The 25,886-nt window shown below is 33.6% G+C and overlaps 1 protein-coding gene across 3 annotated transcripts; it reads left to right on the top strand.

Moving 5' to 3' along the window:
- Positions 1-584: 584 nt before the first annotated feature.
- Positions 585-25,886, top strand: LOC6643892 (dnaJ homolog subfamily C member 7). Of its 3 annotated transcripts, none has more exons than XM_002066840.4 (4): positions 585-1,238; positions 24,193-24,645; positions 24,711-25,555; positions 25,627-25,886. In XM_002066840.4, the coding sequence occupies exons 1-4, from the start codon at positions 1,108-1,110 to the stop codon at positions 25,698-25,700; spliced, it is 1,503 nt and encodes a 500-aa protein (XP_002066876.1). In that variant the 5' UTR covers positions 585-1,107; the 3' UTR covers positions 25,701-25,886. The 3 variants fall into 3 exon arrangements, with proteins under 3 accessions (XP_002066876.1, XP_046866404.1, XP_023032375.1); XM_047010448.1 differs by lacking the exon at positions 585-1,238 and adding an exon at positions 9,858-10,246; XM_023176607.2 differs by lacking the exon at positions 585-1,238 and adding an exon at positions 18,774-18,838.

Genomic DNA, 25,886 nt, shown 5'->3' on the forward strand with positions numbered 1-25,886 from the left:
CCCAAAAACCCCCAAAACTGAATTAAAACAAAAATTTCATCTATTTTTTATAATTTAAGGCTTTATTTGTTTCAAAAAAGTTAATAAATTGCTCAAAAATTAAAAAATAAAAATGCAAAAAACTTAACAGAGGACCGTCGCTAACTCGAGTTTAACAGTGTCGGTAACTTGACGGACATAATTAACATTGATAAATGTTATAAGCAGACTCAGATATGAGCTGACTTAACATAAGATATCGATAGACTTATCGATACTTAAATTTATTTTTAAAATTTATTTTCTGTTAAAAAAAACCATCGATTTACTTGCTAAGGCACATGCATAATTATTGTTGTTTTATTATCATTTTATCTTCTTCATTTACTTATTGGTTACCGTCCACTTGAATCAGATTTTTACTCTTTTGTTCGAAGTTGGGGACTCTTTTGCATGAACTGCACTCTTTTGTTGCATGTTGGATGCTTCCATCGAGTTGCGACCCCCCTTGCAACATGTTCAACATCGACATCGAAAAATTCCCATCGATTTATCGCACTCCATCGGTGCCATCGATAATATCGATGGTGCCATCGATGGTTTTCCCCATCACTAATTCACAAGCACGCTGCCATCGCTCGTTCGTCGTTAATTTCATTTGTAATTTTTGCTCGGGCCAAGTCAAAATTTGTCGAAATTAATTGAATTTGCGATTTGTGCATATCAGAAATAGTAAAATTCGCAGTTATCTCAGACATACACACCCACACACACTCACGCAAAATAAGTGCAATAATATTACAACAGCAACAAAATCAATTGACAAACTCGCGCGTGTGAATACCAAAAGCAACAAAAGAAAAAAAGGTGAAAAAAATTATCACATACATACATATACATACATACATATGCAAAAGCACACTTAGAAAAGGAAAAAGAAAAATACAAAATCAAAAGAACAAAAAAAAAAGTGTTTAACACGCGCCAGTTGACTTAATACTGCCCGCTGGTCCCGGTCACCCCCCTCTCGGCCTAACGCCCACGTTGTGTATTTTGCAATTGTTCTTATTGGTGTTGTGAGCAGGACAGAGAGAGAGCGATATATATACACTTAACCACTTCCACCGCATGGACGAATCTGAAGTCATTGAGATAAGCGACAGCGAACGTGAGGAAACCACCTCAACGACATCTGAAATGGACGTGGAGACCCAGGAAGTGCCCGATGCGGAGCAAATTGTACCCAAGGATGCAGCAACGTAAGTAATAGCAATTGAATCCTTAACACAGTCAATGTCAAACTTTAGAATTCCAGATAACGATTTATGTAATCGTCTCTCTCTCTCTGTTGTGTGTCTCTCTCTCTCTCTCAGTCAGTGCGTTTGTTTTTTTTTTTGACATGGTCATGGGCAGCAGCATCAATAACGCCAACGCAAACGCCCATCACAGTCAGCTGCAACAGCCAAGCACCCCCCCTTCCCCTCCAACCCACACTCCAACTCTTTCTCTCAGTCACACAATCATTTTTTATCTCTGTCTATGTCTGTGTTGCTAGCTGACGTTGTTGTTTTTGTTTTTGTTTTATTGTTTCTGTTCTTGTGGGCAAAAAAACTCGTTTGTTTGCCATTTGTATGTATTTGTGTGCACCGTAATAATTTTGTATGGGACTTCATATCAAACCAATGCACAAGACGTTAGCCTTCATCCCTCTCCTTGTTATGCCCTTCGCTCGTCAAGCCATAGAAATTTTACTTCTTACAGTTTGAGAGTGACTGCTACAGTTTGATATCCAGCCATGAAAAATTAATTGCAATGATCATTTATACAAAACGATTGGAGAACTATAATTATTAACGATTGATTTTAACACGGATATCAATAAAAAAAATCTCTATTAAATCCTCACAACAATTAAATTGAAATTAGCGATAGATCAGTTTTCTGATCAATTTCGTCCCAAAATCTACACCTTTTTATTTTAATTTAAATATTGTGTATGGAAAAACCTTCTTCTTATTCGGGGATTGCTTTTCGAACGACTGAAAAATCATTTGAAAACAAAAAGAGTTATTAGGACTATGTTTTTTTTTTATATTGACCAACAAATTGAAGTTAAAAATAAGTTCTTTAGAACGAGGGTTGTTTGAAAAGATATTGGCTTCCAAAGTTGATCAAACAAACAACAGAATTAAAGTTAAAAATAAGTTCTTTAGAACGAGGGTTGTTTGAAAAGATATTGGCTTCCAAAGTTGATCAAACAAACAACAGAATTAAAGTTAAAAATAAGTTCTTTAGAACGAGGGTTGTTTGAAAAGATATTGGCTTCCAAAGTTGATCAAACAAACAACAGAATTAAAGTTTATGCCGGCCTTAGATTCCACATAGATGTAAATCTGGTCTTGAACACATTCCGTCTTTTGGAATTTTGTTGAATAACATTGTTGACGTTTTTTCTTTTGTGTTTTATATGTAAAAAAAAAAAATAGTCAAAAAATTATGAATGTGGTTAGGACCAAATAGTTGACATGTTGCGTCAATTGCAGTTTGTTGCATCAAAATCAAGCTGTATTTATGCCGCAAGTTCAAAAAACGTAATTTCGAGATAAATGCATTTTAAGTTTAAAGTTGGCCATCTGTATGTAACTTCCAAAGTATTTCGAATTTTAAAAAACCATTTAAGAACAATATTCTCAATAAAATTGGAAAAGAAAAATGTTTTCTACCAAGAAGACCATTAAACATTGACTTTGAGCCTTTGAGAATGTATGTTAATAATCGTATTGACATATTCTCTTCAAAGAATAATCAAATAACATTTATTTTAGCGACATATTTATTTCAATTGTTCGATTGAACAAGGCTCGAGGTCATTTTCGGGAAAAAAAGAATAATTTAATGTTTAAAGATTAATAATAAAATAAATTTTTCATTAATTAATGACCCCGATGTAAGATCACTTTTAAAAAAATTTCTATTATGCATGAAACCCAAATATAGACATTTTCAGTATTGGTCATCCCTGTAAACTACAAGTTTTTGATAGTTTTTCATAACTGGTGACCCCGACGTAATACTGAAATGCACTGATACATTATATTAATCTGTTCAAGAGAGAATAAAGTATTTAATAATATAAAAAAAGTTAAAATATAACTATAAAAGTTTTAATTGAATAAATAAGCACATATTAATCAATTTTGGTAATGTTGTTTCTTTAAAGTTATAGTACTAATTGTAATATTCTTCCTATCTCGTAAACCAAATGATCAGAAAACACAGATTCATTCTAAGCCATTTAAAAATTTTGCCTTCGCAACGCTTCATTAGGTTTACTTTATCGATTCTAATGTGCATCAAATTAAACAATGCATTAAATTGTTAGTTAGTTTTGCATTTCCGCATATCTCGCCATTTCCCCATGAGAATTTTGCATTATATGGAAATTGAATAAACCAACTATTGGAAATTTCCTATTTGCTGCCAATATTCAACGATTGCAAAATGACGCACACATCTCTCTCTCACTCACTCTCACTTCATATTTTGATTTGTTGTTGTCTATGAGTCAACGCTGAAGGCAACAAAAAATGTTGATAATGAAATATAATATTTGTTTTTGATAAAACAACAATATAATTCAAGTTTTTAATAAAAATCAAACTTGATACCAAAAATTTATAAAACTAATAATTGATTATAAGAACAAGCTACAAATTATTAAGTCATTAAATCCGAACCTGCAATAAAGTAAATAATATTATTTTAAAAAAATGTACCTACTTATATATAAACTAAATATATATTAGGTGTACATTTTGACCTCACATGAAAGAAGTCAAGGTACAGTCACGCTCCAATTCGCTAATGAGTTTTTGCCCACACACACGGAAACTTTTTCAATGTGAATGAACTCAAAAACAAGCAAAAAAACACTATTGACTTTTTGTGTCTGTCTTTGTTTGCCTTGACAATTATCTAATTTTGCATTTGGTCTAACAATTAAAAAAAGTTCGACAAGGTTCAAGGATTCGGCACAATTACCAAAACGAAACACAAAATGCAAACAAATTTCGCCAAGTTTTTTCTTCGTGTGACTCATTCAAGTTTGTACTTATTCGGAATCTTGATGATGAGCGTCAACCCGTTTATGTTATACAAAACTGTGATGAAATAAAAAATGAGAGAGAGAGAGAGATAGCGTGACAGAGAGGGTCAGAGGAAACACGTTTATTAGTCGATTTAGACAGGTAGTCAAAAAAGAAAAAGGAATATATATCCAAACCGGTAGAATTAAATGTAGATGAGCTTTTTCCATGCTTTTTTTAAGAAACATCCTTTTCTATGCTTACCATATTTTTCATTAGTAACTCCCAAAGTCTCTCTAAAGGTTTATTTCTGCCCTAAACTGGGTTTTAGCCGGCTTGGGGTCAATAAATCTTACTAATTTTTAAGATTTTTTTTATCGCAGCACAAAAGGTGTCTGTAAAGCTATTTCAAGAACCATTATGTTCTATCATCAGCAGACTTCGCTAAAGAATGAAGAGGCCCGATCATATCTTCAAAGCTCATGGACAGATTTATATTAGGCCTGAAAATTTGAGAACTTCGTTTATAAAAATGATATGGCAAGTCCTAAGTTCAGAAAACTGAGTCCCAAAGGTTTGTGGTAATATCATAAAATTAGAGCAATGATTAAATGAAATGATGATAAAAGCCTTAAAAAAATTGTTATACGACCTGTGCTGTGTTTTTATTCATAACCTTCGGTTTTCAAACAAAATGTGATGAAATTTTTCAACATAATTACATTTGCAATATTTTATAGTATTAAATGAACATAATACTGTACAAAAACTTTATTATTTCAACTTATTTATATATTTGGTATGTTAAAGTAATAATTTAAAAGCAATATACAAAATATCAAAGAGGGTCTAAATAAATTAAAATAAATTCTAAATTACACCAACCTTTTGGTGGGGTTCAAAAATGTGAAATTTGCACATAAAAGGAAGAAGAATTTTTTATTTAATTTTAAAGAATTTTTTGAATCTAAGAAATTATTAATTAGTAATGTTTGCAAAAAGGGAGCATAATTTAAAGACTAAAGGGTCCCTGATTTTAACAATTCTGGACATTACGTCAAATAACGAATTCGTATTACGAATCAGCATACCCAAAAAAAGAAAAAAGAATTGGAATATAACATGTTCAGTTAGTGAATAACTCTTTTCGTTTACTCACTTATCGAATTTATGTTACCAAGTCACCTTAATGTGTCTATCAATTATGGCAATTAGATTTCTAGACCTTCAAACAGAAACTTATAGTTTGAGCTGTACTTTACAGTTTGAGCAGCAGCTTAAACAATTTGTTCTCGCTCTATTTACAAGAAGTCAACAAAAAAGTGTTAGTTACCTGCTACCTACCAACCCGCTTAACCCAAATTCATAAAGTTTGTTTCCCTTCTGTCAGTCGCCATCCCCCCTTCCCCCTTACCACAGTCATGCCAAAAACACACGCAAAGCACTCCAACTTCTAAACGAGCTGTCCGAGAGTATGCAATTAGCTTCATTTTTTTTTGTTAGAAAAGTGGGTCAATTAAATTATTGATTCTAGTTGATTTGCTTTTGTTTAGTTTTTTTTTGGCAAGAAACAAATTATGGTTAGATCCGTTTACCTCACTTGCCCATCGATTTGGCTTCAATAGAATTATTGCCACACATTACGTAATTGTTTGTCTGTCAGGTAATTTTTTAATCAAGATTATTACTTAATAGGTAGTCTGAATTGTTTTGATGCTTGGTGTGGGTTTTCTTCTGTTTATTTATTATTTTTAAAAGGTAAACGCAAGGTCAATTGAAATCCCAAAGAAACCTCTTGAAAAATTCTTGACTTGTTTATTTATCTATCTGAAGAAGATTTAAAAGAATATTTTCTGATTCTGTACCATGTTGAGTAATGTCACTTATCATCACATTTTTCATATTTTCACAAATATAATTTCCTTGAAATTTCACCAAGTTCATGATGAGGGCATTAGACCCTCTTCTTTTTCTTTCTTGTTTTTCGTTTTTTTTTTGTTTAAACAATTCGACTTCCCGCTACTCAAATGCGAGGGCGTGAATCGTGTGTTTTCCTCTTCGTCTTTTTGTCAGTTAAAATTAATTAATGTTCTTACTTGTATTTTCTTTAATAAAACCAAAAATGGCTTTATTGTCAAGAACAAAAAGAACAACAAAAATTGCAAAAAGCGGGAGATCATGAAATTTTAATTTAAAAAGAAAGTTGTTGTGACCTTAAAGAGAAATGTTGAACCGAAGACTAGTTCTTCGATCAACATATGTTATTTTTATGGGCTTGGCAATATATATTTGATCTTTGATCTACTCTTTGGAAATCATTCCAGGGCCCATTTAGCAATTTCACCATTTTCTTTGGTTTAGTGATAAGCTTTCTGAATGAATATATATTTATATTCTTTTCCTTATCAGTAATTTTTGTTCAGTAATTGTTTCGCATTTGTCAAGTATCAGTAGTGCAACGATGCACTACTTTGATAACTTTCTAATTGATTAGAGGGGAGTGTCTATAGTTGAAAACAATTAAAAATAAACATCAAAGCGATCAAAGGTCATTTAAAGTGTTCTTTGAACAAACTTAAATCAAACATCCCATAGTAAAAAGATTTAGTTGTAAATTCCTGTTGCATTTAAATACTATTACTTTGAGCACTACGAATACTTTTGATAAGAATTGTCATCCACGGAGACCTCAGCATCCCGTGAGTTAAGATCTTGCGATATGGTCTCCAGGCTGGACGATATACTGACCCTTATCCTGCAGCATGTGGACCAGGTGTCTAATAAGTAGTCCACCCCCTTGTCCTGCCTTTTTACTGGTGATTGGTCCCCGAAGGCCCACTTACTTTTGAACATAAATAAGGAGGTTATTAAGTGATTTTATTTTTCTATTAACAGTAAGTAATCACATTTTAGCTAAACCGTAATGAATTATAATGTAGCTTACTTTTTCTGAATAGTAAATAGTTTTGTAATCACTTTCTTTATAGCTTACTTTTTTAGCAAATACAGTGACGGAGTGTTTGATGACATTTTTGTCTACTGTAATTTATGTTTTAGGTGAAAAGCGGCCATGCCCATATAAAAGTAAGCTACAATGTAATTGCAAAATGTATATCATAGGAATCGATACTGTCTGCCAAGTAAGGCTTACGTAAGCCATGAAGTAATCAAGAAATAAATTAGAAATGTACCTTCTCTCAAACAAATTGTTTCAATATTGAGTTTTAATTCAACTTCTATTTGAAAATTATGAGAAATATAGTTTAAAAAAATACACAATTTATTCATAAAACCGAAAACAAAGCAAAAAAAAGTAATTAAATATTACAGTTCGATGCATACACATTTTTTGTCTGTGTGGATTAAATAATCATTCCATGAAAAACCACAAGTTAATCTCTATCCTCTCCTTTTTTTACACTCAACTGTGCAAGATTAATTTCCGATTCACTTGCACACCACCAACTCCCCTGCCCGCCGCCCCTTGCCACCCCCATAGACAACAAGTGCATTGGATTTGCTGCCAATCAGTAGAAATGCACGCAATAGCCACAAAAGCCTATGAGTAAAAAAACAACAACAAAAATTTAGTGAAAGTTTCCACAGAGAAAAACAAGGCAATTAAAAATCCCAACAAATAAACAAAACAAATAAAACAGACAACAACAAAAAAATACATTTTTTCATTTTTGTTGTTTTCATGAAAATTGCACAAGAAAGATGTTTAGAAAATAAAATAAAAGAAAATCCTCTGTTAGGTGAGAAAAGAGTATGGACTCTAAAACTGTAATGGCATGCAAAACTATTGCAAGTAGCTGTTAAACTGTAAAAATGTCGCCACTTGTAATTTACAAGCTGCCAACATAGGAAAGAAAGAAAACTGAGCAGACAGACACACAAATGGCTCAAGGTGAAATGGAAACCAGATCGGCAATAGCCCCCCTTTCCCCTCCTCTTCCAGCCCCCGCATTTCACCCATAAAGTGTGGATATTTACATAGACAATCTCTTTTTTTTTTTTTGTTTTGCTGCCTGTTTGGGAAAGTGTTTAACCATGTCTCGGGTTTTTTTTTCCTACATGTTTTGTATTAGACACGAAAAAAACGCGTCATCTTACGCGGCGGTGTCGCCATGACAAGCTATTTAAGCTTTTTGATATGAAATTATTTCTAGACTGGTTTTTAGAAGAGGTTTGTAGAGCAATTGCTTAAATGGCCGCGATAAGATTGCCGCCGTCTCATCTCATAAGCTTTTTAGATAGGGAAATTGTGCATTTAATGTGGCATGAAAATGCTTCCGGCCTTTTCTTTCGTTGAAAAGTTGATGCCTTGTCATAAACAAGCTTGAGTTTATGGAGCTGTCAATACAATGCTGGAAGTTACTTGAAATCGTTTTAAAATCTATTAGAACCCCCCTCAATGACCTTCTCACCTCTCCTGTTGGTGCTTTTCTTCCTCTTCAAAATTCTTTAAGATGCTAAAACTGCAAAAACGTATGTATTTATTTCCATCGAGTCCGGACGTTAGTGTTCAATCATTAACTTGAGACATAATCAATGCCTCAATTGAAATATCATTGAAGTCAATATAGAATCAGTATGATTCCTTTAGTAACTGCAATTATGACATTGTTTCGAAATATAGGTTTCCAAATACTTTTTAAATTAATATTAAAATTGCATATTAATGATAATAGACACCCAAAAAAATAAGTCATAAAACTCCTTGTATTCAAATACCAACTTAAAGATGCTGACCTTATTTATGAGCCTTAAAAATTATTACATATTATGAATCTGGGATTCAAAACCGGATCCCCGTTGACTGGGCCACTTAGACAGCTCATTTACCGAGAACTAGAAACTATAGAATCAAAAATATACGACTAATTTAGGTTTGAGTGTTTATTAAAAAAAAAAAAATAAATAAAAAAGCAAACACCTCAACTTCAAATAAATAATAATTTTAGTCGTCTTTAAAGTATCTTCTAAAGATACATAGATATATAGATAGTACATATCTTATTGATTATCTATTCTATCTTATCTATTGATTTTTTTTTAAATTTTCTTTGATCTAATTAATAATTGTTTCGCTAAGACTAAACGTATTATTCAATAATCGTTAATTGTCTTTTGTTTGTCGTTGTTTGCCATCACCATCTATAACACCTTATGAAATTTATTGAATCATTAAATACAAAATTTTGTATGGTTATTAACTTTAAAACATGGAAATATGTCAGTAATTTATTGAACTCCAGATGGTTATTCAATTCAGGTCAAAGTATACAAAGCCGCGAATGATTCATATAAATTCTGATTAATTTTTAACTCAAGAAATTTTATTCACAAAAGAAAGTGTCAAAAATAAAAAATATCATACTGCTTTCTTTCTTGTGAAGGAGGCTTCAGAATCGTCTCGATCAACAGACATCAAGCAGTTCTGTGCACATAGAGAACCAGTGTTCTCTGCCTAAGCAGTCTTAGATTACTTACCTACAGAAATAAAAACAATTTTCTTGTAGACTCTTCTGAGATGGTTTCTTTACTTGCCATGACAATTACAATTTTCTTTCAGCTCTCTCTCTGTCTCTCTTACTTTCTTCCTCTCTTTGTAAGCTCTTTGTAACACGATCAGCTGTTGCTGCAGCAACTCTTATAACCGACAACCAAGACGACGACAACGTTGGGCCAACTGCAATTATTTTGGCAGTGCGTTTTCTGACTTGGCTTTTGACGTGTGCTCGCCGCCAAATTGTCGGATCAAATCGGTCGGTTTGGGTTCGGTTTGGTTTTTCTGGGTTTTGGGGAGGGGTTTCTCTCTCGTTTTCCCTGCGACTGTTTTGTCAAAACAAAACAAAAACATATATGTAGATCTAAATAAATATAAAAAAAAAATTACTCAGCTGAAATTTATGGCTTTTGGTTTTCTCCATTATATGCTCGAGTATGATATGATTTCGATGCCATTGGACTAAAAGGAACCACAATTAAAAGCCAAAAAAAAAAGTGTGCAACATCAGTTCTCAGGGTGTGATCAAAGCTATATAGCGGGTATTAATATATGTCTTCTTTATGAAAAGGCCAAAATATATATGATACGAATTACGAATGCTCATTGTGATAGAAAATATACAACGTAGTCAATCCATTCAGTTATCGTACTAAACGAAAATGTTTAGGTAAGTGCCAACGGAATTTCTTTTATTTTTTTTATCGCACTCGGTTCTATTTTTACGAATAAAGAAGCAAAAAAAGAAAAAAAAAGAACCCAATCCGCAAAAATGTACAACGAAAAATAATATAGAAACATAAGACCACAGAAAGAAAGGGAATTGAAAAGAGTGCCCTACTTGTATATAGTATACATATATATATATATATATATATATATCCCATGTCTATGTAATCTTATTTATTTATATACATATGTACATTTATATTTCACATGTGCGAAATCTAACCTCACTTATTTAAATTGTGTGATAAGCAATTTAGTTGAATAAAATACAAGTCTTTAATCTACAAGTTAGTTTTTAAGTTTTCGGTTTGAAATTCTAAATGGAAAACTATTTTGTCAACCTTGCAAATTAATATACTGCTTTCTTTCTTGTTAAGAAGGCCTGATAATCGTCTCGATCTAAAACAGATTTCATGTTAAATTCACTTTTAAGAAGTGCTTGAATTCTGTGCGCATAGCGAAAACAGCTTAGACTGCTTGTCTACACAGTAAAACTTTCTTATAAACTCTTCTGACAAGGGGAACTTCAGGTATGCGATCACCGATTTGGATGAATTTTTGATATGTGGTAGAATACCTCGTCACTTGAAGCTGTGTGAAATATTTCGGCGCACTATTCTATATTTTCCTAATAAATCGGCTTTAAAGTTATAGCTTTGGTGACTTATAAGTAAACCGCCGAGTGGACTACAAGCAGCTCGACGGTGTAAGGAGTAGAGGTAATACCTAAAATCGACGAAACTATAGTTCAACCCCTACCCGAAACTAGTTAGTTTTGGGTTTTCATTTTCTTTTGCTTTTTTAATAATTATTTTTGTCTAATAGCGTTATATGTAGGTCTTTTGATGATTTTTGATTGGATTCATTTTTTATGCCTTTACGAAAACATAAATATAATATAGACGTAAAATAGACCAAGGCCAAAATAGACTGAACGAGTCCACATCAACATCAGTTGACACTTATTATTATACCCTTGCAAAAAGGGTATATTAATTTTGGTCAAAAGTGTGCAACGCATAGAAGGAAGCATCTCCGACCATATAAAGTATATATATTCTTGATCAGCTCGACGAGACGAGTTTAAATAGCCATGTCCGTCCGTCCGTCCGTCCGTCCGTCCGTCTGGATCAACGCAAACTCCTCCTAGACCGTAAGAGCTACGGAGCTGATATTTTGCATGTAGGCTTGTATATACTGCAGGCGTTGTATATCTCGGATTCAGCCGGATCGGATCATTATATCATATAGCTCCCATACAAAAGGCAAAGTCACGAACAGTGACTTTTCTTAATAACTTCGTTATTTTCTGAGCGATTGTCGTGAATTTTAATATTGGTGAGTTAATTACACATATAAACGACTATGTCAAATTTGATCAAGATCGGGTGACTATATCATATAGCTCCCATAGGAACGATCTTTCGAAAACAGTGACTTTGGTGAATAACTTCGTTACTTTTGACGCGATTGCTTTCAAATTAAACATTTGTTAGTTTAATATATCTGTTAATGATTGTGCCAAATTTGATAAGGATCGGGTAACTATATCATATAGCTCCCATAGGAACGATCGGTGTAAAACAGTGACTTTCATCAATAACTCCGTTATTTCCTATGTAGGCCGTTTTTTCGCAAACATTAGCCTTTTTAGCTTAAACGTTTTTCCACTTTTGATGGCTATAGGTAAGGAAAGAGTTACCAAAAATGTTGCAAGGGTATACAAACTTTGACGCGGTCGAAGTTAGCCCCGGCCCTCTGGTTTTTTGTATGAGCTACGTCATTCAGGTTGATAGCAGACGATTTCGTTAATTGTGAAGAGAATATAACAGATTTTGGGATACTGATACTGCATGATTTTATTGTTTTTTTTTACCATCAATAAGCTTTTGACGTTAATTCCCGAGTGTCTATAAGAATATCCAATACGAGATCGATCCAATCAATAACCCTTCGGCTTGAAGTCTCGATTCTCTAAAGAAGAGTGGTCAAGTCTAGGCTAAGAGAATTACAGCTGCGGTAAAAATAATAGCACAGTAGGTGCCAACCAAATTCAAAGTTTAAAATTTTCAAAAACAACTAAACCTTTTTTGTGTACATCCGACTGTACTCTTCAATTTCTAATTATAATTCGTGAACTTGTCCCTCAATATAACACGATTTTGCTCTAGTCAGTCCAGAATATGTTCATCTACTATTCCAGTACTATTCCAGTGGCCAATTGGAGTGTTTCTTAGCAAACTTCATGGGTTTAGCTACGTGTTAAATGATGGTCTATAAAACAAGTCTATCAAAAATGTATATGTTTATGTGAAAATGAGGATTTTCATACCCTTCCAAAAGGTATTATAAAATTGGTCAGATGTTTGCAACGCAAAGAGGAAGATGTTTCCGACTCCATAAAGTATAAATATTATGTCGATGCGTATGCGTTTTACTCAGCCATCTTAAAAGCACTAGTTATAGTGTATAGAATAGTGTATAAAATGACGTTTGATTGAGTGCTCTAGTCCATTATATATTAGAAATTTCAATGTAGTAGTGCCGCGTGCAGGTTCAAAAGATAAAAGACTGTTCCAAGAATAATAGAATTAACCAAGTTATATCTTGTTGGGCGCACCGCGAACTAATGATAAGATAAATGAGATTGTGATTCTTGTCGACTGTTTTGAATGTAAAATTTGCTTATATTTCCGATAATTTTCGAACTATCTCAATGAATCATTTGGTGTATGCCCTTCACATGCTTAAAAAGTGCAATGACCACCAATGCGAGTGCGTCAAATGTGGATGTAGTCTATGTAAACGAAAAGCAGATGCGCCGTTTCGCTTTTTTAAATGTCAGCCAACTGTATGAGGGCCTGAGAAATTGCAATTTTTACTACTCTCCATCCGGGTGGGGGTAGGTCACATATGTTGGCTATGTCGACGGCATGGCAGGAGATTGGCTACACATTTGGGTCGCAGTGTGGCTCCAACGAGAAATTCTCAAAAACCAAAAAATTATGTACAAATGGCTACCGCACTATAATTTTTATTTTTCTGTTGTCTTTTCTGCTATTTTTCTTTCATTTTTGGGTGTGTCGTTTATTGGCCCGACATGAATGTTTTAATGTGCCCCCCTCCCGCTTGCCTCTTGGCTCTTGCTGCTGCTATTGCAGCTTTAACTGCTGTGGTTGCAACTGGCTGTAGGCGTTGCAGATTGCATTTAAATTGCAGTGGCATTAAATTTTGTATGCATTTTATTGCAGTTTGTTTCAAACAAATGACTCACATGGGTACTCAAACACACAGAGAGACAACGAACAAAGAGAGAGAGATAAGGAGAGAAAGACCAAGAGACATAGTTTTGAAAACATACCATTTTATTTTGCATACTTTATGAATTCAAGAAGCTATGATCCACTTTTATGAGTGCAATTTGTTAGCACCAAGCAAATATTTCTTTGTCTATGAGCTTTAAGTGAGTTTAATACTTTTTAGCAAGCGAAAATCATATTTCTGCTTTACTTTAATGTTATGAAAATATAAAAATCATAATAATGTATGGGGAATTGTCAATACATTAGGTCTCAAAATAGAACTTCACAATTCACTTTTAAAAAGTTTTTTTATCGAAATAATTTAAACATTCTTTCTTTGCTTATTACCCAAATGAGACTTTTTAGTTTTGTCTTAAAGTTTAGTTGGGTTTGTGGAAGAAATTGAAAATTAAATGAAATCACAGCTACCGCTATATAATAGAAATGTTATAATAGAACTTTCGGTATTGTTATGTCTACCCTATATCCATAGTAGGCTTAAGGCGCCCAGATAATATGGGAGGTGAGAAAAACTAGAATTTCCAGAAGCTTTAATCCTTGGGGAATATAACTTCATCAATTTAATATTTAACATAATTAAGAAGCTCTCATTAGAGTATTATCTGAAATGTTATTACTTCTGAAACACAGTGCGTATACGTTATAATGAAGGACTAGTCCACAACTGATAATATAACAATAATTTTGAAAAGAAAGAAACACGAACGCAACTGTAAGTTTATTTAAATTAAAAATCGCTATGGTAACAATTGCATTTACAAAGGATCTGGAAAGGATATCTGGAATACAAAAAAAGATAGAAAAGTTAATCAATAATACGCAGTGCCGGATTAGCCATATTAGCAGAAATTCTCGAAAACTCTTAGCTTGCGATCTTTGCTAATATTTAGCCGATTTCAGGAGAAACTTTTATCTATTTTTTAAACTTTTCATTGCCATCTGTTAGTAAAAAATACCAAAGATCAGCAAAGTATTCTAATAAATCTTAATTTTATTAAATTCTAATTCAAACAAACTCTTAAAACTAATTTTTGCAAAACTATGTGATTAAAGAAAAACCGGTTCGATATTAATTATTACAATTTTTGTTTATTAGTATTCCAATGTTTGATGCCCATTTGAAAAATGCTACCTTGCAATATAATTAAAATATTTTACTTAAATCGGTTGAAAATTAGCCAACATATTGTTTTACAAAATTAGTTAGATTAACGAAAATATTCAAACATGCTTTTATCTTTAGGAATCAGTAAATATGCTGGTTTTTTACCAATTTCCATTCTTGTCCTTACTTTCACATTGGAAAGTGAACTTATAGTTTCCATTTAGTCCTGAAAAACTTACATTTTGGATCTTTTATTGCTAAAGGACTCGCGGTGGATGTTATTTTAATGCCATAACCAAGCGAATCTACATACACAGGACAAAGAAAGTAGTCGGAAGAAAACTGTAGTTAATCATCCATGCTTGATTGGTAGCAATCGGTTCAAAAAGAGTTTAAAGACATTAAGTACTATTTAGTATACATTTCAATTTAATGTTAAATTAAAACATGCCAAATGTGTTAAAAAATCAAAAGTTTATTAGGAGATCTAAAAGAAAACTAAACCTGAAACTTCAAATGACAGCGTTAACACATATTGTGTCGTAAAATTATGTACAAGTTCTCTAAAAGTTCCTATTGACAGCTTCATGTAACAAGTAAATCATGTCTTGAAAGTTTTATAAACAACATTTCCTGTAGATGTAATTAAAACCGAATGTTCAATCTGTGAAAATGTACTTTATACACTTTTAAAAGTTGCCAAAGTAATAGAAAAGTAACTAATCAATAAGAAATTGAATATATATTTCAAATGTTAGAAATGTCAAGAAATTTATTAGAAACCTTCTAAAATGAGCATTAGGCAAATCACTAAATGAGCTTAAGGGAAATATGAAATTGCATATTCGTTTGAAAGAAAATTGTGTTAAGGGCAAAAAATATAAAATTGAAAATTTTATTGCATTCTTCAGATGAAAATTTGTCCTACATTCGGTTTAAAGCACGTGACAAATGCACTTAAATTACATATACACATACCTATACACATATATACCTACATATATCTAGAAATAAATGGTATATGAAATGAAATACATTCCAAAACATAAATTCATATTTGTTGTAGCCATAAATATAGAACACATACACACACACACAACACGCATACAGTCACTTACACAAGTATGTGCATAGTAGATATTATATTTGTATATGCACTCAGCTGACAACTGGCAAATACAAACATATCTCGCTCTCTCTCCCTCTCACTCTCTCTAGATTTCTCTATCTATTCCCTCTCTCATCCAATGGCCATGTAGTGTATAGTATCCAAGTAATAATGGTTCGAGCAATGACCCAAAACTCGTAAACATAAATTCAATTGAAGCAAGTGTCAATAGAACACGAACTCTTCCATTTTACATGTTGATGATGATGATGATGATTACAATGATTATTATCATCATCATCATCATCATTATGATGATGCTATTGTCAGGCTAGAATCAATTATGTATTCCATATTGTTTGCTTTACACTTTACTTCCTCTTTCACACTCCCTTCAACAATTGTCACTTGGCCTAGGTTCATTAACTTGATAAGTTTTCCCCCCCTTTAAGTTGTAGCTTTATTCCCCATTGTCGTTTATATTGACAAGTTTTTCCCATTTTGGCTGCCATTATGTCTGCACACAGCATTCATTTCCGGTTCAGCATTTGGCTGACCTACTGTGCGTAAACTTTACTTAAAATAAAGTCAGCAAAGTCGTCTCGCCGACTTCGGTATACCATGCACCAAGTAAAAAAATACTACATACTAAATAAGTCTACATTCCAAATTTGTTGACTTTAATTTTAATAGTTAAACTTTCGAAATCTGCGCGTCTCTAGCTGAAGGCGTAAGGGGGCGTGGCCAAAATTGAAATTAACTATTTACATACTACATGACTCTACATACCAAATTTAGTGACTCTAACTCTATTACAGACGGACGGTCATGACTAGATCGAGTCGGTTGTTAATACATACTTTTTGGGGTCGTAAAATCTTTCTCCTGCCTTATACATACATTTTGGTGTTTTTAATATACCATTTCACCCGATGGGTGCATGGTAACAGCTGTGGTAGTGAGAGGTGAGAGAACTTTTGTTTTTGTGGCAACCAATTTTATCTTGTGGCAGGTCATGTCCATGACTGAAACTGCTACCTCTTCTTCTGCTTTTACGCCTCCTTTAGCTTGTTCCTTGTTGCCTTATTGATAGAGGTTGTGGATAGCGTTGAAAGATTTGGTAAATGCCCTTTAAATCAGAGTTAATGGATTACAGAACTTATGCGGAAATACTTAAACAACAAAAGCTTAAAATGAAGAGCAACTCAGAGCGTGCTCTCGAAGGAAGCTTAATTGTAAAAAGCAAACAGATTTTGAATGAATATTAAATAAGTATGCTAACAAAGTTGAAGTTTTTTCAATACTTAAATACACTGCTTTGGAATTTGGACTTTTAGATGTCTCTTAGGTATAATATTTGGAGCAGTAAGAATGGCTATTCTAGATAGCTGGAATAGTAGTTCGAATAACTAGTCTAGAAGAGCTAAAATAACTCGACTTGCGAAATATTATATTCCAAAGTCAAAATCCCAAAGATTGCTTTGGTGCTTAAGAATTTCAAAACTTAAACTTTTATTTCAGAAGCTGATAATCAATATTATCTTAAACTTGATTGGTATAGCAGAATAGGAAATATCGATATACATACTATAGTTACTTAGCAACCTCTATCCTCTTACAAATGAAATTTAAAATTATTTAGAACTAAAAAATACAGAAATACAGAAGTTAATCAAGTAGAAAAAGACTTTCCCGAGCCGTCTAATGGGATTGGTCATTTGTCACTTTGGTGTATTAAATTCATAAAAATAAGTTTATAACTTTTTACTATTCTTTTTTTAATATATAAACTATATATTTCTGTAGCAATCTCCACTAAATGTGAATCCTATTTTCATATTAAAGAACCCAAATAAAAAAACAGACAAAAAAACGTTGCATACTTAATGGGTTGTCAAAAATATTTTGAAGTAGAAAAGTATCCTTAATAATGTTGCTATTTCCTTTGGTCTTCTTAACCTTTTCATATGTTTTTTGTCTTTAATGGCTTTACCTTTTCTCTTAAAGTAAAATTATTGGTTTCATTTCATGTTAAAACAAACCTTAAACCTCATATGATAGATAAGTGTCTTCATTTTGTAATTTCCTTTTGCATATTTTGTACACATTTACTAAATATTTATCTATGTTATTACTGTGCTGCAAAAGGACCCTCCCATTTGTACATGTATGAGGTGAAAGCTCCATTAATTTGTATATGTATGTATGTATATTGTGTTAGGGTATTAAATAGAGTCATCATCGAGTTCAAAGTACCCCTTATTGTTATTGTTATATTGACCAACACAAATGGCTTTTAGTGAGTTTAAGAGAAGTGGGTGGTTGATGCATCGTTAGTGCCACCTGCAGCGAATTTACCCTGCCTTTATTCATGCAACGTTCTCTCTTTCTCTCTTTGAATGGGTTCTTCGTTCTCTTTGGTTTCTTTTTGTGTGCCGCACAGTGCGTGCAAAAAGCAGGCAAACAGCAGTCGCCTGGCTGCAACTGACACGGCTGCAATGCCGGCATTTCGGCAGACTCTGGGAGTCTTCGTCGTTTCGCTTCTCTTCTCTTTTTTTTTTTTGTGTTCGTGTCGTTCGAGTCGTTTGCTCGTTTGATATTGCACTACGTGCCATTGCATTAAAATCATCGCTAACAGCATCAACATCAGTCGCTTCCGTTGGCTCCCAGAGAGACCACCAACCACCATCCAGCACAACCATCATCAACCAACCAACCAAACCATCATTAACCATCTCTGGCATAAAATTGCATTTCTCTGATACTTTCAACAAAAAAAAAAATAATAAAAACCTATAACGACACTAATTGGCCAAAAAGTTTACGTGACAATTGTTCAAATTTCGTGTGATATTGTTTCAAGAAATAACATTTTTCAAGTGTAACGCAACGAGCTGATGTATATATGTTGAAACAAAAGGGAATTTAAAGTCTGACTTTTTGCTCCATGCTCAATAAATTGTATATGAGTTCGGAGGAATTTACATTTCTGCCGCGGTAAGTGCGAAAAAGCAGCTACCGGAAGAACAGTAAATTTGATGTGACAGGACGAAGCTAATGTGAGGCGAAGCATATTATCCACAGTGGTTTAAACCGAGATAAATGATTGTCGTGAAAAGGATATTAAGTGTGCAAACAAAGGATTACTTTTCAACCATAATAAATAGAAACTATATTCAAGTGGTACACCGTGAATATAAAATATCCTTTAGAAACTACTTAAATGCTTAATAAGCTGTGTAAAGATGTGTTTAATTGTTTTTTGAAATAATAACATTAAGCAGTAATGCCTTTTAAGGTGTAAAGGCTTAAAAAATAAAGATTAAAGTGAACTTCGAACTTTTAAATAGTGAAATCTTTCTTCCTCTCCTGCAGGTTTAAATGATTTTCGCATGATTTTCTACAGTTTTCTTTAGAATTTAAGTTAAAAACGTAATTTTGGGTTTATCTACAATACAAATTCTTCAATATTTCTTTAAAAAAATGCAGCCACACTATATATCTCATGTTTATTTTGTCGTATTTTATTCGAAAAAGATGTGAAATAACTAATAAAATAAATAAATTAAAGAGTTTCTCAGACTTGATGTTAAAGTTGTTGAAGTTTTTGCAAAATATCGGATTACAAACATTGGTTTGTCCATATAAAATATGTTTTTAACGATTTTTATGTTTAATTATAGAGTTTCTCGAACTTGATCAAGTTTTTTTTCAATATAATCATAAAAAACATAGTTTTTAATTAATTTATTTATTTTATCTATCATCTAAGCCTGAGAAACTTCATAATTAATCGATTAGTTTGTATAGATTTGTGATAATGAATTATTGAAAAATGCAGCCACACTGTTTTATGCCACAATTTAGAAAGCACCTATGATTGAATTCTATCAACGGTTTATACATTAAAGACAAATTGCATATAATTATTTCTCTTCTATAAAACAGATGAAACTTTTGTAGATATTTAAATATCTATCTGTACTTAGTTAGAGACTAATTTTTAAAATTAAATGAATGTCTCTCACACAGTGTGATCTTTGACAAGTTTTATAAAAGCAACCATCAAATTGTTCAACTGATAAGTTGATTCGACAGTTTGACATGTTATTTTGCATAGAGGAAAGTTTTGCCTCTAACCAAATGGATGAATGTGAAATGAAGACGAACATTGGGGGCAAGGAGGGGAGACAACGTCATCTATCGTCAGCACGCAGTCATCGTACACATATATTTTTACATATTCATGAAACTTTAGAACCCTTTCTCCTTCATATTAGTCAGGTTCTCTATCACCCCTCTCTCTTGTTTTCTGTCTGCCACTCCTTGTCCGTCTCTCATTCATTACTTAACGCTTCGAATATTCAAGTCGCTTCGTCTGCTTATCGCGCATTGAACTTTACTATGACCTGAAGCACACCAAAACCCACACACACATAGACACACGTTTCGTATACAGGTACTTAAATTTGCATTTTTTCCGCCTCTTTTACCATTTTACCATCTACGCAATTCGCCATTCGTTTGCTTTGAGGTTGCTTTCCATTTTCCGCTTTATTTATCTAACCTGGACTTTTTGGCTTTCATGTTCTTGTAATTTAAATCAGCTCTTCAAATTTTTTTCTCCTGCTTTTTTTTCGTATTATTACGTATATGAAAACGGAATGAGAGAAGGGTATAAAGGTATATTTGTTAGGACCTGAACGAAATAATGGCTCTGTTTTGTAGTTCATTTTTGTTTTGCCACAAAATACTTATACAACTTTAATTTGTTAAACATTTCATTTTCTGTTTGTTACTTTTTTTTCGTGGGTAATAAACTAAAGGTATTCCGAGTTCGTTTTGTTTTTGACTCCATAAAAGAGCTGAAATCTCTTTGAAATGTTGTTGAACTTATACTTATATTTAGTTTTGTCGTAAATGTTGACTATTTTGACCGTTTCTATGGACCTGTTATACGTAATGTTTAAGGTTTTAATCAACTTTGAATTTCATTTCATTTACTTCTTTATACTCTAAGTAGTTTGTTATAAAAAGAATGCTTAATATAAATATTAAGTAAGTTTTTGGCATTTTGCAGCATTAAAAGTGCAGCCACACTATTTCATGCTAAAGTTTAAGAGGCATTGTACAATAAAGCAGTATTTAGGAGGCATTGTACGATTAACGAGCAGTATCCTTAATATGCTTTTCCTTTTTAAAGAGAAGTGTTTATATAAAATAGAACTACTTATAATTACCCAATGTATTCAAAACTACTTTATGAAAATTGAACCGATACCTTTGATTGTAATTCTAACTTAATAGTTTAAAACAGTTTTGGCTAAATCTACAAAACTATGAAAACACAATTAATTAAAGAAAAGCTGCTTAATACATTCAGACTAATTTTAGTTAGTTCGAATCACTCTATTATAAATGAGTCCAAAGATTAAAAATCTAATCTGATTGCCTAATTTGAATCTTTTGTGAACGATTAAGTCATCAAACAATTTATTGTATCCATTTTGCTCGCGGGTTGAGGGCAGGGTATAAGAGTGTAGGTATGTACGAACTTGATGTTCATCAGTTTTTATGCAATTTTCAAATGACTTTTTATCGAAATTGGCTGGCTAGATGATAGGATGTGGCATATTGTTTGCCAAAATGCGAATTGGCAAGCCGCCGTGTAGAGGAGGGAAGAGAGGAGAGAGGGTAAACTCTCAACGCTCTTTGCTAGCTTGTTAGTTTATGCTGTGAAAATGCAAATGACTTTGCCTACTTTTTTGTGTTGTTGGCAAATGTTCTTCTTCAATCAAACGAGGAATGGCGAACCGCACAAAATTTGACTTTTATGGTGCTTTCTCTAATTGTTATGCAAACTGCTGCTAACTGAAGTGTCCCCCCTCCCTTCCCCCCGGCGACCATCGTTGGCTTCTATCCACTACTCACCCTGTCATTGCCCCCTAAAGTCTAATTCTTTTTTTTTCGGCTGCGACCTCTTTGCGGCAAGTTATGGCAGCAATTAAAAGTTTTTTTCCAGGGCTTGAAAAGCTGCCAAAAAAACAAACACAAAACCCTTAACAAATTGTTGACTCTTTTTTTTTTCTTCTATCCTCACGCAATTCGAGCATTTTCTTAATGATTTCTCGAATATATAAAATATGTCAAATTTTTTCATTTCCATTATTCTTGGTTTTTTTAATGGGTTATTCATTTCATATATAAATAACAACTAAGTACGATAACGACATCGTCGATGACGATGACGACACTTATGCAATGAAAAATACTGTAAACACTCCACTGTCACGCCCCCCTCTTGCTCGTCTACCCTGTCTGCCGCTGGCATAACTCCAACAATTGGTCGGATAGGTGTAGGTAGAGGATTGAAAGCGACACTACAGAGGAGGTGGGAGGAGTGGGATGATTGAAATTTTCTTTGGCTTTGCGATTTCGGTTTTCTTCTTTGCATTTCCTTCATGCTTTTCTTCTTTTTTTTTTTTTTGGTCTGGCATTAGTGTCGCCCTATTGGCGACCATTGTATGGATGATGACGGCGGCTGCACCATAATTTCCTTCTTTCTTGGCCCATTTGAGTCCGGACTCCGGGTTGTTGCACTTATGCTACTATTCCTACAGTGGTGAAAAAACCACTAGCTAAATAACTTGCTTTAACTAGATATAATTCTTTTTAGGTATAACAAAAATGTTTAATTTAATACTAATTTAAATCTAAAAACAAAAAAAAACGGGCATGTACTGATCGCTTAAATATATTTTTCTAATGGTTTGGTTTTTTCTGCTAAATAGTAGTACTGGATAGGAGAATAAGAATATGAGAATGAAAACTATCACTAAAAACTATTAATTATCGCTCGAATAAAGAAAGCATAAGGTGATCATGTTAATAAATAAATTTAAAACTATAAAATATCCAAGAGAAATATTTCATTCAGAAAAAGTTTAGGAAAATAATTTTGAATACTTAAAAATAATGGGCAATCTTTCCTTTTTCGATCTATGAGGATAAATTTATTCTTTATATCCTTTTTATGAAGTAGAACAATTTTTCACATAAGTATATTAGAGTTTGGAGTTAGAAGGGCTTAAAAAATTAGAAAATTTTGAGATGAAGAGCCTCGTTTTTACTGTTAAATTAAAAAATGTTTGTTTAACGCAAGGAAACTATCGGGGGAAAAAAGCGTTGGAATCGGTAATTTTGTGAGGAAAATTGTTCGAAAATAAAAATGTTTTGCAAAGGAAATTTCCATAATTTTCCTCCGGATCCTCCACTGTCCATAAACAGAGGCACAATTTTTTTTTTCTTTTATTTTTCTCAATTTATGTATAATTTAATAAACAATGATTTTAAGCCAATGTGTTGTCGGTTTTGAAAATATAAATAACTATTCAACCTAAACAGTCAACTCTTCTCTTCTCTTCTCTTATTTGTAAAACCTTTTTGAAATCGGCAAAGTAAACGAATGTTCTAAGTCGCTGTGGTATTGAAAATTAAAATTGAAATATTTATGAGATGATGATACACGCTGTCTGATGAAAGGGCAAATGATTTAGAACTGGAAGCTAGAATAAATCTAAGTTCCGTATCCAAAAAATTTATTTGAAATTGAAAACCAGAAAAAAAGGTCTTAACGTATTTAAATCTATAACTAAGTTGATTTCCCTTAAGAAAAATATGAAAGTCTATTCAAAATTTCATTAAAAACAGTTTTCGATCAATAAAGAAATTGTAACCTTTTTTTTACAAATATATTCAAATTTTATTTTTTCATTTCCAAAATGTTCAATGAACTTTAATTTTAACTCCTTGTTGTGTCCTTCCTTTAAATTTAACTCCTTCAAAGCGCTTCTTAAGATAAATTTCAAATATTACTTACTAGGTGAAAATCGATAGCTAGAAATGGATTTACGATATTCATTTCTGAATATATTAAATGATTTAAAGACTTTACTATATACATGATTGAGAGGAAATCTATAATTCGTTTTCTTTAAAAATCGTTAGATCTAAACGTTTAAGCTGATAGCACGGTGGGGAATCTTTTAGAGGTTTTTCCTGTCACTTTTGAACCAATGTGGCCCTTCACACAGCAAGCGGATTACTTCCTGTTGCTTTTTGTTGTGCCATTTTCTTAAAGAAAAGGCTTTTCCCTGCGGCTCTCTTGTGCTATTGTCGTTCGTCTGTGCTTGTTGTTGTTGACGCTCATAAAATTAAAATTTCAAATTACATGTATAGCCCATAGACGACAACTCCTCCCCCTCCGAGGCCTTCTCCTCCTCCACCCTTTTTGTTTTATGCCAACTTAACAACTTACCGTCTTTGTGTTTCGCCTTTATTTTTACTTGCAGCATTGCTGAAGAGAAAAAGAAACTGGGCAACGACCAATACAAGGCTCAAAACTATCAAAATGCTCTCAAATTGTATACGGATGCGATTTCCCTATGCCCGGACTCGGCTGCCTACTACGGAAATCGAGCTGCCTGCTACATGATGTTGCTCAACTACAACAGCGCTTTGGCCGATGCTCGTCACGCCATACGCATTGATCCCAATTTCGAGAAGGCCTACGTTCGTGTAGCGAAATGTTGTCTAGCCCTGGGCGACATCATTGGCACGGAGCAGGCAGTGAAAACGGTTACCGAACTGGATCCCCAGAGCACGGCAGTTAGTGCCGAACAGCAGGCGCTGAGCACACTGCGTCAACTGGAGACCACCATACAGACCAACTATGATACACAAGCCTATCGCAATGTGGTCTACTATTTGGATAGTGCCCTCAAATTGTCCCCAGCGTGTCTTAAGTGAGTTTGAATCGATTTAAGTTATTCTCTAAACACTTTAACTAATTTCTTGATATCCCCTTTAGATATCGCCTATTGAAGGCCGAATGTCTGGCCTATTTGGGACGCTGTGACGAGGCTTTGGATATTGCTGTGGGAGTTATGAAATTGGATACCACATCGGCCGATGCAATTTATGTGCGTGGTTTGTGTCTCTACTATACGGATAACTTGGAGAAGGGTATTTTGCATTTCGAACGTGCTTTACAATTGGATCCCGATCATTTCAAGTCGAAGCAAATGCGCAACAAGTGCAAACAATTGAAAGAGATGAAAGAGAACGGCAATATGCTCTTCAAGTCGAGTAGATATCGTGAGGCACACACTGTCTATACGGATGCCTTGAAAATCGATGTTCACAATAAGGAGATTAACTCGAAATTGCTTTACAATCGAGCCTTGGTCAATACGCGTATTGGAAATCAACGAGAGGCTGTTGCCGATTGCACTCGTGTCCTAGAACTGAATGCTCAATATCTGAAGGCCTTACTCCTGCGTGCCCGCTGCCACAGTGATCTGGAGAAGTTCGAGGAGGCTGTGGCCGACTATGAGTTGGCATTGCAATTGGAAAAATTGCCCGAAATCAGACGTCTGTTGCGTGAAGCGAAATTCGCTCTTAAGAAATCCAAGCGAAAGGATTACTATAAAATTTTGGGCATTGGTCGCAATGCCACCGATGATGAGATTAAGAAGGCTTATCGTAAAAAGGCTTTGGTCCATCATCCCGACAGGCATGCCAATAGCAGTGTCGAGGAGAAGAAAGATGAGGAACTCAAATTCAAAGAGGTGGGCGAGGCCTACTCCATATTGTCGGATGCGCGTAAAAAGGCTAGATACGACAATGGACAAGATATTGAGGAATCAGAGCAGGGTTAGTTCAAAACCTCTTGGAAATTATCCACAAAAATAATAATCATATATTTTCCTTTTTTGTTTTTGCAGCTGATTTCAATCCAAATCAAATGTTCCGCTCATTCTTCCAGTTCGGTGATGGAGGCGTCAGTTTTGATTTTTAAGTTCCATCGCCGCCAGCATTAACCACCAACAGCAGCCACATACATCATCGACATCGGTTACTCGCAGTTCAAGAGGAAGGAGAAGAGAAACTCATAGAAAATTTCCTCTGGCCATATTTACACCTGACTCGTGTGACAAAAAAAGAAAAAAAAACAGAAAACGCACAAGAAAACAAAAAAAAGAAA

This window comes from Drosophila willistoni, assembly GCF_018902025.1.
Source record: "Drosophila willistoni isolate 14030-0811.24 chromosome 2R unlocalized genomic scaffold, UCI_dwil_1.1 Seg167, whole genome shotgun sequence".
Lineage (NCBI taxonomy): Eukaryota > Metazoa > Arthropoda > Insecta > Diptera > Drosophilidae > Drosophila > Drosophila willistoni.